The sequence below is a fragment of the Pholis gunnellus genome, assembly GCF_910591455.1.
Source record: "Pholis gunnellus genome assembly, chromosome: 18".
Classification (NCBI taxonomy): domain Eukaryota; kingdom Metazoa; phylum Chordata; class Actinopteri; order Perciformes; family Pholidae; genus Pholis; species Pholis gunnellus.
The window spans coordinates 10,410,448-10,426,084 of NC_136545.1; the positions used below are offsets into that span (position 1 = coordinate 10,410,448).

General features: G+C 44.9%; 1 protein-coding gene across 1 annotated transcript; it reads right to left on the reverse strand.

Annotated features, from left to right (window-relative positions):
* Positions 1 to 7,232: 7,232 nt before the first annotated feature.
* On the reverse strand, positions 7,233 to 10,692 carry nrarpa (NOTCH regulated ankyrin repeat protein a). Its single transcript, XM_079179231.1, has 2 exons — positions 10,565 to 10,692; positions 7,233 to 10,365 (listed from the first exon to the last, which is right to left on the reverse strand). The coding sequence occupies exon 2, from the start codon at positions 9,861 to 9,863 to the stop codon at positions 9,525 to 9,527; it is 339 nt and encodes a 112-aa protein (XP_079035357.1). The 5' UTR covers positions 9,864 to 10,365; positions 10,565 to 10,692; the 3' UTR covers positions 7,233 to 9,524.
* Between the last annotated feature and the right edge of the window lie 4,945 nt (positions 10,693 to 15,637).

Here is a 15,637-nt window from a genome sequence, read left to right on the forward strand (position 1 = left end):
GGCCAGCCTGCTCATTGTACATCCAGCACACTGAATCATTGTGTTGGAGGATAATCCATACAGGGTAATTGGTACACCCTATCATGCAACACATGAGGACAGCAGGATTTAGATGAGGGTGGATGGGTGGGTCGATCCATCTATGTACATAGTTAGGGAGTACTTTAAACGTGTAGAACATTATGTTAAACACAAACAATGAATCAATCAATCAATTAATCAATCCATCCATCTCTTCAAACACAACCCTCAGTCCTCCGTCTCCCACCTGGCTTGCAGCAGGTCTGTGTGTTGGAATGGCATGACATCTCTCTCCCTCTCTCTCTCTCACACACACACACACACACACACACACACACGGAGAAACAAAGGGTGCAGGCAACAGGAGATGTGGTGTTGGAGTTCTGTGTGCGTTAGGGATGGGGGCAGGCTGGGTCGGGTTGGGGTGGGGGAGGTGGATGCGGGGAGGTGGAAGCTCCATATGGGCACCCCACCCCTTGTATGCCCTCCCTCCCTCCCCCTGCAAACAGGCAGATGTCAAATGGGACGTGCCTCCCTGATGGGGCACAGGGTCACACTGCACAGGGGTAAATAACAGAACAGGAGGGACAGAGAGAGAGAAGAGAGAGAGAGAGAGAGAGAGAGAAATGCCTTCCTGCCAACTCCCCCCATCCACCCTCCCCAAAACTCACCAAAAGAGATGTGTACACATGCTACCCGAGGAAAGATGCTGACACAAACATGCCAACACACAGACATGGCCATTGAATTCCAATCAGTCAAACAAACTGTCAACATATAAATTAACTTATTAAACCGGACTTTTGAGTCAAATCTCAAATTGGTTTTCATGGAGAACAAAAATTGAACCTGAGCCTCATTTCCACTGTAATAGAAAAAAGAAGCAACTCTTTATGCAACATTCATGGTCTTCAGATTATGGTTTTGAAAGTTGTATAAAGTTCAATTGTGCATTTTTATTGTCTTTCTACTTGATTGATGTATTTTTATTGCACCTTTTTACAGGAAAAGTCTATGGAGGGACAATCTAGTGCAAGCCATGAATGCAATCAAATGTAGCATTAGTCCATTCACTCATAACATTTAGGCCCACTGCAAATTATATAAGTGGGGTGGACAAAATATTAGAAACACCTCTCTCTATAATGCCTTGTTCAAACTAACATCTTCCAAAATGTCATAGTTGAATAAAACACTTTCATTGAAGACTGTAACTTTCATTAAGTTAGCATTTGATGCAGGGCTGTTGTATCAGACTTCTGGCTTGATGTCCCTAATCTATTGGTAACTGAGTGTACTTAAGTATAAATTGCTTAATACCAAACAGTGATTGGCGGATGTCTGAATGTGTGTGTAAAATGTGTGTCTCTAATGTGACGACTATTTGAGTACGAAGGGAGATGCAACTTGACTCAAGGACAGGTGTCAGTTGTGTGTGTGTGTGTGTCTGTGTGTGTGTGTGTGTGTGTGTGTGTGTGGAGGTATGGGCTGCAGTCCTAAACAAAGCAGGGGAATGGACATGCACACACACGCACACGCACAGACACACAGACACACACACACACACACACACACACACACACACACACACACACACACACACACACACACACACAGGCTGTTCTCTGTGTCTTGAGCCCTGAATGGTTACGCCCGCGGGGCAGGAGTAAGGTTACTTTACATACTGCACTTACAGCTCCCTTTACCACTGGGGTATAAAATGGATTTGAATGAGAAAGAGGGGAACAGAGGGGTGGAAGGAGGGGGGAGAGGGGTGAGAAGGGGGAGGAGGGCCGGGGATTCCCTTTGTGTAACAGGAGGCGAGCTGCTGCTCTGGCATGGCCATGGAGATGGAGGAGCAGGGTCACTCTCCCTGCTCTCCCTCCCTCTGTCCCTGTGCTATAGGCTGGCTGCTCTGTCTCTCCTCCTCATCCCTCCCTCCCTCCCTCCCTCCCACCCTCCCTCCATCCATCCCTTCCTCCCTATTAGCATAGCAGCTGCCTGATACAGGGCGTAGGGTGGGGAATGGCCAGGTTGCTGTGTGCATATGTGTGTGTGAGGGTGTTTGTCGGAGGGAGGGATGTTGGGGGGGGGGGGAGGTCCAGTCAATGGCGGTCCGTCTGGCTGGTGAATAGCAGCTAAAGCAGGCCCCCGCAAGCTAGACAAAGGAGCCAGGAGGGAGGGGATGGGGTCGGGGTGTGTGAGGGAGATGGAGGGAGGAGGGAGGGGTGGAAGAATGAGGCAGTGAATGGAGCGCCTTGTCACTGGCGCTATGGAAAGAAGCACAGAATGAACTGGAAGAATGAAAGAAAAGTTCAAAAAGGAGCGGAGGGCAAGGAAAAGACCGGCCCGACCACCTGTCTCTCTCTCTCACTTTATTTCTTTTACTCCCCTTCTTACTCACAGGCAGACTTCGGGGAGGGGGTGTTCACTGGTCGTGTTTAGCAACAGACATGTTTCTGGGGCAGAAAGTGTTGCATCAGCAGGATTTCAAGCTCACTGCCATCCACCAGCATGACACTGACTCTGTGCAGATTCCCCTGCACATGGGCTGGTGCTGTGGTTTTTAATGATTGTTGTGCTCCAATCTGTGAGATGCACACAGTGCAAGGCTGGCAAAAAGGAGGAACCCACAGAAAATGTGCTGATTAGTTGTAAAATGAGACAGGTTTGATTATAGACACTAGAGTAGTTTTTGCAGGATCAAAATAAACAATCTCCTGTTCCACCAATAGTACTTGTTAGACATACAGAGTTGTTCTGATGAATGGTCGGAGGAAAGCTCAATCTCACTGTTTGTCACTCCCTGTGATTAAAATAAAGTGAATGAAGAAATGGAACATTGAATACATTGTTTTCTGTCTTACTTGTTACGGTATAGACTGTGGCTAATGTTAGTGTTTGCTAACTTTGGCTAGATAGCGACGCAGCTTGCAGCTAACGGTGCTAACAGTGCAAACAACAGCAAAAGCGCTGACAGAGCTAGCACTGAGCACCTTTAAGGGGAACCGGATGTTTGGGTGCTACGCTTCCGCAATGACGCCGTCGGTCGGGACAGCGTTATCAGCTGTAACTGACACATGAGAGCATATTGCTGCTGTTAAGCAAAGTTTACATATATACTTGTTTTACGTTACGATCAGCTGATAAAATAAACGACCAAGAATGACAATGTGTTACACATACCCACAGAATACAAATCCCCGCCATTTTTTTTAAGGTTTGTGGATCGGTATCATCTTTTAAGCAGCTATTGTCAATATTTCCATAATAATAATCTATCAAATGACCACAGAGAATCTCCCCCAGGCCACCCAACTCTGCCGTTACTCTCAGCTCTACGGAGCGTTTTTACCATGTTTTAACTCATTGTTTTGGTTTTCAGTGCTTGTCGTCCAACTTGGCTGCTTCAAACAACATACGCTACTTGTCTAGCACCAAACGGTATATAGATACAGTTAGCAACTAGCTGGTGAACACAGTAGAGCATTTAGCCACTTATGAACCAGCATTGATTTAGCAAATAACAGAATTCAGGTGTGTAAAATACCTTCACTGTTGTCAAAGTTGCAGTCAAAGCGCTTTAGATGCAAAATTGCGCCCCTGACTGAATGCCAGCTAGGTCAAATTACAACTGAATAGGTAAAAATCATCACGTAAAGGACTCGATCACTTGCAGGATCTGAAAAAAAAAAAGTGTAAACGAGGCCTCGGAAGGACAGATGTGCACTTCCCTGAACAGCTGTGATCACTAAGTACATGCCAGGCCCGCTCTACCTCTGTGTTCATTAATTATCATAAACACATTTAAAGAGTCCGCACACCCACACGGGTATTTTCAGTTACTCTGGCTGATTACACCTCTAGTCAGGCGGAAGCTGGGTGGAGCCATGATGGGAAATTGCTCACCACATCAAACTCTGTGCACCAATAAGGATGATATAAGAGCTACATTTGGACCTTAACAGGTGCAACAAAACTAAGATACTGGAAAGACCGTTTCTCTACGTTCCTCTTTACGTGGCCGCAGGTTCCTGCAGCAAGTCTAAAAAAGTTCCTCACATGTGTTGTCATCGTAAATGTAAAACTTATTCAAACCGTTCAAACAAGCCGTTTGTATTACATTATTACCCAATCAGACTGCAATCCTGTCAATCCCGAGGCACTTTGAGGAAGTCATACACAGGAGCTGCTCTCATTGTACGCACGTTGAACAGAGCCGTTTTAAAATGAGGAATTCAGTGTTGCGAAACCAATTAAATTGCGTTTTACCCATATCACAAGATGTTCAGTTAATCTTGTGTCTTACAGATCAAGTGTAACAATGAAATGAGGGGTGTAAGCATGGATATGAATATTTTATGAGATGCAGAACAATGGCCTTTTGAATGGAGATGGAAGATTATCACACAGACGCACTTGATTGCAGCTGCTGTACCAACATAACTTTGATTTATGTGTGAACAAGAAGATACAATACATACACATGCGCACACAGGACTGTAACCGGTTAAATATGCCAATGTGGCCCGGTCGCTTTTTTAATAAAGTCATTTTCACGCTGCTTTCCTGAGTTTTCTGGACTCTGTCTTGTTCCCTGACAGATTTTCCCTGTCTTCTCTGCAAAAGGCCTCCCAAAAATGCCTTGTGTTGTCTGGCTCACTAAAGCGGGCTGCTCCATGCACAGGCCAGACCAAGACAAGCGAGGAAAGCCAAGGCACATGAAGAACCTATTAGGGGGCCTATAGCAGCCAGCAGCAACCCTGGGAGGCCAGCCAGCTCCGTGTGTGAACAATAGGGAACCCAGCTCAACAAAAACATCCTGCAGAAGTGAGAGACTCAGGGGGGAGAGAGGAAAGGACAGGCGAGCAGCAACCCAGATAGCCCATTCGGCATCAAAACACAGAGGGGGCTGGTGTTTAGAGGAGCTAAATGCATCAGGTCGGCGCTTGGTGTGGTCAGTGCAGAACATTTGCGGTCAAAGACGGCTCTGCTGCAGCTCAGAATGCAAGTTTAACAGCTGCTCTAACAATAAAACGTTGTTTTTTTTTCCCCCACGTTGAGTATAACTTCAGGATCACACTGAAAGGAAAATCTCTCAGACCACAACCGTTATTTCAATCACATTAAATGCAACCGTCCTTGCTCAACCAGTTGCAGCTAACTGCAGGCCGCCACCCAGCAAATGTTACAACACAAACAGTGTCCGACATGCAGGAAGACGTATTGTAGTGTTGCTTTTCCCACGACCCTCCCACAGCAGCGCAATATCAGTTGCAAAGCAATGTTTCCATGAAAACGGGGAGATGGTCAATGAAAGGTTCCTCATGAGCAGAATGTAACCGCCAGTATGCTTTTATAAATGCTACACGTACAGCGAAGGAGAACAGGAATAGGATTGAAAATGTTCATTTAAAAGGGTTTACTTAAAAATGCACAGACTAACACAGTGTTTCTTGACCTTTTTGGCTGCAGATTAATCTGTGAGTTCCAGTTTTTGGACTCAAGGCCGGCCCATATGAGGCGAGAGTGTAACAGTTTAATCAGCCATTATCAGGGCCATTTCATGCACCATCACAGGAAGCTACAAAGTACATATTTCACCAAAAAGAAAAATCACAAAAAGGACCGAGTACGTTTCCTTCCCCTCCAACCAATACAGCTGATTGCAAATTAACAAGTCTTTTCTTAGACGCATGAGTTGTACGGCTTATGGGAAGGGGTTAGTGAAGTGAAATGAACAAAGATCATTTTAGGAAGAGTATGGATGATGAGTGAAAGACATCCTCAAGGGTGTGCAAAAGCAGGTTTGTTAGCAGAGAGAGCTGAATAGTTGCGCAGAGTTTGGGCCTTAATCGTCAGACAGGGAGCACAAGAGAGGTGTGTGTGTGTGTGTTGGACATTTTTTTCTGAGTGTGTGGATGTAACATAAAACTAGCTCTCCCGCAACACACACAGGGGAGGGGACCCTTCTTTAAACTGAGCCTACCCACAATGCACTGGGCTCTTTTATCCCGGCAGTGAAAGGATGAGGCCAGATGAATGACAAAAGGAGAGAATGGGGATCTGGGCTGGGCCCGGCTTGGAAGACGGGGAGGGAAAAGAGAGAGAGGAGGGTAGGGGTGTGTTTCCCAAACCCAACCTTTTCTATGAAAGATGCAGGAGGGAGGATGAGGAGGAGGACTGAGTCAGAGGAAATGTTGCTTTTTTTTGCTCGAGCGCTGAGGAAGAAATGTATGCATACACAGATTTTTGAGTTTAATGATTTCTTTACTGGCTTGTACACAAACGTACAAAAATAATACAGCACTCATCTCCACATGACATCACGTCATCATCACAGTGTTACAAACGTTCAAAAATAAAAGAATAGAAACAAAATGAAACATGATGGAACATCTGCATCACTCATGAAAAATCAGCCGTTTCCTCTTGCTTGAAATGAAGCAAGACCGGAAACACAACTTGGTCCAAAGAAGTCAGCACTTAAAAAAAAAAAAAAAAAATCATCTCACTCATGTACACCAATCCGGCGGCTGGCTCCTTACGTCATAAATGTTATGACCCTGGTAAGCCAAACTACCACACAACCGTGCAATTTTTAACCAAGTTACAATGATCTTACCATCAAATGTATTATTCCCCTTTCAAAAAAACAGGAAGACAGCACTTCAAAAAAGAAAGTGCCCCCAGATATCATCATCATCATCATCAGCGTCGATATATATATATATCCATATGTATATATACATACACCCAATCACAGAGATACACGCATCTTTGTTAAAAAAAAACATCATGTTTTTTCCACAAAGTAACACACACATTAGGACTTTATCACCTGGAGCATATATTTATACAATAGTATTTTGTTGTGTTTGTTTTTTTCTATTCAGAAAAAAAATAAAATGTCGACACATAAAAGTCAACTTTTCAACAACAGTCATCAGTGCAATATTCAAAGGAGAGAGAGAAGAAAAAAAAAAGATAAAAACATCAAGTTTAAGACAAGTGATGCATATTTAATTTGTTGCCTGATACCAATCTATACCTTGATGTGGCGGATCTATCGCTTCAGGTTACTTGTGGTTGTTCCGGGGAAGTTCTCAGTCTGGATGACTGTTTTTAACAACAGCGACACGGGTCCCACGTCCCCCCCCGTCCCCCCATCCCCCGTCCCCCCATCCCCCGTCCCCCCACATGAGAAGCTCAGAATCACACAAACACACTTCAATTTAAAAAAACACACTCTTTCAACAGCTTCTCATGTGGTGAACCAGTGCTGCTGTGAAGCTTCTATACAACTGTTGGCCATTTGAGCAGTAGGCTTTAAAAAATAAAATAAAAAAATAACACCAACAACAACAGAAAAAACAAAACAACCAAAACATACAAGCAGCATTGATACAAATGTTAGGGTGCCATGACTTTCAAAATGCAGCAGGCAAGTTGATGAAACCATTTTATTTGTTTTCCTTTTATCTAATCTGTGACATCCTGCAATAGTCATGTGTTGTTGCTATTTGAAGTCTTCATCGTCCAACAGTATTAGGGTCCTGCTCAGTAGTAGTAACTATTCCAAAGCCTTGGCTCCTGCAGTTACCCCGTACAAACACTGGGGGCGCACAAGGCTCCGCATTTTTGTGCAATTAAAACTCCCTGCATTTATAAGTCCATTTTTTTTTGTATGACTGGAAAAAACAACAACTTGAAAACAAAAATCCAGGCTGGTGAAGACAGAGATAGAGAGGAGAGTGGAGGTTTATAGGGAAAACAATGGCAGTGTGTGTGTGTTAGAGAGAGAGAGAGAGACAGAGACAGAGACACAGAGAGGGAGAGAGAGAGAGAGAGAGAGAGAGAGAGAGAGAGAGAGAGAGAGAGAGAGAGAGAGAGAGAGAGAGAGAACCACAGACTCTCATGCAGAAAGGCAAAACGATGCATTGCTCGACAACATTGGTTTGGTTGTAGTGTAAAATAAACTGCCCCGACTGAGGATGCAGGAATGGTTTCATTGCATCTTCTGTACTGAAGTCCATCGGTCTGGTAGGCTACAAAAAAACAAAACACACTGGCATGCGGATGATCACAGACAAATTGTGAATCTCCTCCGACTCCAAACAACGTGGCAGAGTGGTGAGAGAGCTGAACAACTTGAGAATACTTTATAGTCGAGGTAGCTGGCAAAAGGCAACCAAACAAAGTCCTTTTAACGGGAGGAGGGAGGGGAGAAAGTCCTCTTGGGTCAACAGGTTTTAGCAGAAGGGGTTTCTGAGGGGGGGGGGGGGGGGGGGGGGGGGCAGGTCTACCTCCACACGGGGCAGTTTATACCTCGAGTCTGAAGCAGCTTGAGTCACCCCTAGATATTCATATATGTGTTTTTTTTAAAGAAGAACCACAACATGTTAAAAAAAGCATCTTCTCAATGTACCTTCATAAATAAAATGAAAAAAAAACCCCAGCCTGCTTTCACAGTGATGACTAGGATGTTAATAAAATACTGAAAGGAGATTATAAAGTGAATTCCAAATGCGACTTTTTTTTTTTTGATACAAAGCGAAAGCAGCGTTTTTCTTTTTCTTTTTTTTTTACACAATGACCATCAACAAAAGTGGTCGCAACTGGCCTGAAAAGTTGGACGCCAGCATGGCGAGATCTGCACGAGCGCATTCAGGTGCTGTCTCTATTTTTCTCTTGAAAAAAAACCCCAAAGTAAAGCTATTGTGTACAGTACTTTACAACAACGATGGAGCCACTTGTTGTTACATAATGATTACACATGTGAAAGCGTGTTGGATAGCCATAATGCCGCTCTTTGAGTAAAAAAAAACAAAAACACAAAAAAAAACCTAAACCTCTGGTAGCCAACAGAGGGCAACCCTTCTTCTCTTGTTCGTGTGTCTTCCCTTTCAGATATTCCAGCATGCAGCCATTTAGCATCAAGTGCCGTGTTTCATATAAAAATAATTTAAAACGGGTGAACAATGAGGAGCAACAACCCCCCCCCAGGAAGAAACTATTCAACTGTATACTGGAGATGGGAGTTCATGGATAGAGAGAAACTGGGCCATCTGCACTTCTGGAGTCCAAACACACACACATGTGATACACAGACACTGGCTTCTTTTGTATTGGACGACAAGATCTAATATACACATTCAAGAGGAAAGCTTTAGTACCAACAAACTCACCGAAATGGCGTTTCTTTTGTTAAAGAGTCGTGTTGAAGCGCTGTGTATGAGCCATGCGATACTTCACTCAGGAGTGCAGAGAGGACCCCGTTTGGTTTACAATGAGGGAAGATTATTCTGCAGGTCTAGTTTTATTTCTTTTATACATATATGTATATATATATATATAAAATTTGGCACAACTATGTAGATGATGGCAGTCTTTTTTTTGTTTTTTGCTTTTACAAGAGCCTGGCTTCCCCGTGTGTTGCAGCTTTATTTTCCACTTGTTGTTATTTTTTTTCTTTTCTTATTTTACCTGACAGCAGAGACAGATCACCGGGCGCCAGATGAGTACTTGGCCTTGGTGATGAGGTATAGCACAATGTCTTGGTGGCCACCGAAGGCGGCGATGTGTAAAGCGCTCCACCCTTCCCTGTTGGCCAGTCGAATGTCTGCGCCAAACTTCACCAGCAGTTTTACCAGCTCCAGGTTGCCGTCAATGACAGACTGGTGGAGGGCCGTCTGTCCCTCCGGCCCGAAGGAGTTGACGTTGAACTCGCAGTTCGTCATGTTCTGCAGCAACGAGTGCAGCTCCTTGGTGTTGCCCTGCTTCACCGCCTCCTGGAAAACCCGCTGCGGCGCGGAGCAAGTCGACACATCCGCCTGGCTCATGGTGGCAGCTCGCTGGAGGTTGGGGAACCAGTAATCCTGCCCGGGTTCTAAAGCTGATAATACTCGTCTTCTCCCTGTTGAGCGTCCCTGGTCTGGTGACAATGCCACAGTTACACTGGATTATAACCAGTTATTAAGGCACTTTTTAAAGTACTGAAATAGGAAAAATATCACTGTATATATCCCAAAAAGGACAAGAGAGGAAATAACACACTTGGTGTGCAAAAAATGTTAATATTTGTAGAGATCCTAAAATCCCTAAAACATAAAAAAAAGATGCTCTCAAGCGATCCAGGGGTCTCTGGACGTAGTTCCTCCTCCGTAGCAGCAGCAGGTAGCCTGTGGCAGGGGATGGAGAAGAGAGACACCTCCGACTTCACTTGGGGGGGGGGAAATTGGAAGATCGACCACTATCTCCACGGGACAGTCTCCGCAGGTTTTCCTTGAACAGTCCTGGTCAACACGTCCCGGCTATGTGTCGCTGCTCATGTGGCCAGGGTGTCTGGGAAAGACAAAAAAAGAGACAAGAGAAGTCCACATGAATCCCGATTCCTCACCAACAGACTGCGAGAGAGACCCCACATTCCGCCACATCCAAGAGGGTGAGCGAGACCTCCATGCACACACGTTTACGCACGGTTGCACGGCTTTGCCACTTAAACATGTCTGGAAGTGTAATCCGCTGCACATTTGTGACTTACCTGTGACAGATGGACGAGTCCGTAGCGACGAAAACGATACAAATCCACCGTGTGGCCCCGGTCTGTGTCCTCCGCGCGGTCCGTGTGAGTCTCTGCCCTGCGCTGCGCTCTGGGAGAATATTTTACGCGTCCTTTATTTGCATGACAATACCATCCCAAAAGAATCAACTGTGGAGGAATGGGCGGAAACCCGGGGAGGTTATAGGCTGCCGGCTCGGTTAGGGGGGTGGGGGGGGGGGGGGGGGGGGAGGCGGGATCAGTAGCCCTGTGAATCCGCGGGGAGGGAGGCGTGGCCTGCCGAGGAGGGAGCCAAACGTTGCTGCAGAAATATTAAACAAGCCGCCCGCAGCAATGGTGAGCTCCATATCCGATCTCCTGTAGCCGACCCCAGGAAGCGGACTGAAAGCCAGAGGCACGGAGCTGACAGAGCTGTAAACTGCTGAGAAAGCGGGGCACGTTGTAAAGGATCATCCACTGGATTTAACATCAACAGGAACTCCGAACAAAAAACGCCAATAAGCCTCTTCACATTGACAGCGATGCAAATGACTAGGGACTAGGGACTAGAGGGCGTCGGACAGTATTTTCATTCATGCAAAGAAAAAAAGTCTAATGAAACAGAGTTACATGGCAACTTTTAATTTTACGCAAAATCAATGTCACTGTACACTGTTTAAATTTGACTTTCAGGGGAAAACTCAAGAAAAAGGGAAATAAAAGTAATCAGCTCGTGGTTTATTCATGTGTATTTTTAAATAAAGGAGTAGGCTATCTGGACTCGTTCCACGTTACATGGGGGCAGACAAGGTGCTGATAACGACATGCCAGGAGAGGGTGTGGTTTACAGCTGTACTGCTGTTTGTGGCCCAACTTTCTCTGTGTACCGTTAGTGAACGTCGCAGTGAATTTGCGCAACCATTTGTGAAATAAAAGAAGGAGCACAATGCCGTGAACAGATGTGTCAAGGCTATTTCAAATCCAGAGGTGCAGTTCAAAGTTGTGTTCTCCAAATGGCCGAGGCTCGAGGGAGACTGTGGCTGTCTGAAGTGTGAACTTATCTAAAACCTCATGACAGTAATTACCTCCGAACCAAACGGTGACGACTGTAAAGTACAAACCCCCTTCCCAAAAACGAGTCCATCTAAAAACACCCCGCGAGGAGGAGATTATATAGGTGGCTGTTTGAATCATAAACTGCGGATATATTCCAGTTGTTATAGACTGTGGGACTTCGAATAACAAAAGCCCCGCGCTACTTCCTTTTTGCAAGTGAAAAGAAGTGACGCTGTGTGCGGATTGACACGCCACTCAGCAGCACCCCCCCCCCCCCCCCCCCCCCTCTCCCTCCCTCCACCCCATCACCGTGGGAACTGTGTGTGTGTGTGTGAAAAAAACAGGGTAAAGGTGGTGATAGATATTGATAGATAGACACAGGGTTTGACAGAAAGAATGCATGTGAAAGTGACAGCGCCGGATAGAGAAAGAGACAGAAATGTGTGGAAACCACACCAGGTACACAGCCTCCATCTCAGCCTCCCTCGGGGCCGTCTGCTCCGTTTCGGCGGCCCACGCTGCATCTCATCTGTGTGACACTTTATAAAACCGCTCTCCGCTCTGATGGTTTGGTGGCTTTCACACTGTCCTAGTTTTCCCACACTCTGAACTGTACATGTGGCGCGCGTCTGCGGCCGCATCTGTCTATACGCGAGCGTGTCATTTGGGCGTCTGTGCGTCGGCGTGGGAGAGGCAGCGGCAGAGATCCCACATATGGAGGTCGCAATCTGCTTTATTTAATTCCAAAAAACAAACAAACAAGCTGTCAACTACTGACTGACTGACTGAAAAGATGATTGACATTCTGTAAACACATTTGGAGTGCATTATCATGGTCATGGGCGTTCGTTTTAGACTTTGACTGACAGGTGTCCATTAAAGTCATACAGTGTGGTACCTGAAACTAGGGCAAGTATACAGTCAACCGCACTTCTACTGTACTAGCAATGCAAGCTAGTTCACAAAACCACAGGTAACCCCATGACAGGATATATGCTTCAAGTTATGTTAACAACTAAAACCAACTTGAAAAATATGTGGTAATATTCCCTTATGTTTGATGGTCATGGTAGGAGCTTGATGCAGCAGTCCAAAGTGTATAGAAAATAACAGATTTGCAGCAATTTCACTTTTTTAAATAGAATGACTAAGTGATAATGTAAATCTAACTGGATTGATTGGGTCCAATATTTTAAACAGGACACCCTGGGGTGCATTATCAAGGTATGTGCACAAAAAGCTAATGATCCACTTTTTAAAGTTTGGTAGTTTCAGGATAGAGGGTGCTATAATGTACAGGCTGTAAATCCATAGGCAAGTCAGTGATTGTGGGCGATATAAATATTTGACCTTACTTGGGTTTAACATATGATAAGGCGAGTGAACTATTAGTGTAACAGTGTGTTGCTGCTGGCCTGAATCATGTTTAAACCCAGTAAGGAATGTAAACAGACACCTGCCAGCCAATAACAAAACAAGTATTTCTGCTGGCCTGATTGGAATTCTGATATTTGACTTTGGGATTTAAATGATGGACAAATATAGCCAGAAGACTTTGTGTGCAAGAGACTGTGATTCAGCTGCTTTCAGCACTTTTAGGTGCATCAGCGGGTGTTTTTTCCTCTGCAACAAGTGGCCCGCAGCTGCACCAAAACAAAGAGGTTGGCTCTGACTCATTCCTAGAAATATCTTGAATATAAGTCAACCCTTTTAAGATAGGATACAGTAACAGATGTGTGTTCCTCTCTGCAGTCTTTATATGACAACGCATTGACCTGCGTGGGCTACTGGAGTCCACAACTCTCACAGTTAGGAAATGTACAAAGGTTATGGCTAATTCTTCAGATTTACTTCTTCAGATTTGAGATTGTCTAATACATATATATACATACATACATATGTACACACATACATATATATGTGTGAGTGTGTGTTTTCTGAGGGTTACTGAATGGTGCGGAACATCTTCTGGAAAATCAGAAACATCTGTCCGCTATCAAAGCCTTTGGCTGCAGTGCGTCTGGACACTTGGAAAACATTTGCACAGACCGCAGGAGCCAAAAGTTTCTCCGATTGGATGAGTTTCTCCCCCAAAACTCTGTGGCATTTGCTCTCCTCTCTGCCCTCCCCACCACTTCGCTCCCCGGATCTTTCTTGGTAATGTGTGCCTGGGAAGCAGCCAAAACCAGATGCAATCATGCGGCTGTTGTGTAGGTACTTTAAGTAGTGATGAAATACTTCAAACAATTATTTTGCAATCTCTTATTTTCTCTTTGACATGCCCAATTAAGCTAAACAAATCGGTTAAAATGACCAACGACGCATTAAATACGCGCGTAAAAGCGCAAACCAATAACAGTGAGAATTTGCAATAAACGATCTCCAAAAATATTATGGACCACCATAGCGAGGACAGTCCGGTTTTGTGTAGTCAGTCTGAGGGGTCGCCTCGGCACGGAGGCTGTGCTGGGGGCCATCTCTCCACAAACTGGTCACACAAAGATAAAACAAGTAATATCGTTACTCTGCTTCTATTTATGCAGCCATATCTCTGTTCCTGTGTGTCGATAAACAAGACGCATTTCAGCGCCACACGAGAGAACCCAGAGCCGTGCAGTGTTGTGTGGCTGTCTTGTAAACGGACAGATCGGGGACAGACAAGCCGGGAGGAGCCTCACGTCCCGTCCGGGGATGTGGTGCGCACGCACGTCGCCGAGAGTCCAGATCGGTAAACTTACACACTGGGATACACGAAAGAAACCTAGCCATATAAAAAAAAAAAAGCCGATTTTTAAATATATGATAAAGCTTCTTTGGCAATATTGTTATTTTACATTTTCAGAGAGATATGGAGAGAGCGAGAGAGAGACGTTTCACCGGGAGGGAGGGTCTTCTGAATCCAATTCATTCCGGGCACCACGTGTCCTCAGAGCGTGGGAAAGAGGCGAGCTTTTCTTCCCAGCAAAGAAAGAGCAAGGATCAAATAACACGGTGCTGCAGCAGAAAGCTCGCGCTCTGCGCAGAGGCAGGGGCTGCGACCACCCGGACAAGGACAGGAGAAGACACACAGAGAGCGGCTTATTTGGGAGCCAAGGTGTCGACTTCACCCGTAGCAATAACGATACTTCAGGGTAGATTAATGTTACTGTGGTTATTATACAGTCTGCTGAAGAAAAAAGGGCAATATGCCAAGACGTTTCTACTCCTGGATTTGGGAAGTGCAATCCTAAAACAATATCATCAGGCATGTGGTTCAACGCTCACCTTGCTGATAGAGATTTATTTTCCTATAGTGTAACGTCCAACTGATAAGAATCAGGCCAGTCTCCCTACAGATGGATCTCAACGGCCTTCTTCCGCTAGCAACATCACTCACGTCTATCAACCTTTTTCCACACCTGGCAGGCTGAAGTTGAGATCAATTAATACACAGACAGAAATCAGTCTAAATGCATGAATGAAGAAGTTAAGGATAAATGAAGCGCCATATTAAATGGAAATGAATATATTTTTATAACAAAAGTGAGTGTCGTCAAAGTAAAGTGTTTCCAAGGCATTTCTTTGTATTTGGTGCCTTGTTAGGAAGTGGTACCATCAGCCTTAGACATGTATATGCTATACACTGGGGAAAAAACTAATATTACAAACCTTCAAAATTCATAACAGGATTATCCTAAATATCCTAAACTCAAACATTTACAGTGTATCATTACAGGATGCTGCACATGAGAACCTGTAAGTCATGTCTGAGACGGACCGTAATCCACATGATCTCCTCCGTCCAACGCGGTTTCTTGTTGTAACTGCAACGTATGAGAAGCAGGTTCAGATCAATGGACAGTGAACTTCACATATTAAACCACGGAGACCCAATTTGCGTCACATTATTCGTCAGAATTGACAGTACTCATGAAGTCCTTAGAGATAACGGCATTATTAACATTACTTACTGCAACAAAAAAGCCCCAAAACCGTCATTGTGTAATGCACCCAAGGTTATGCGGTTTGGTGAATGGTGTT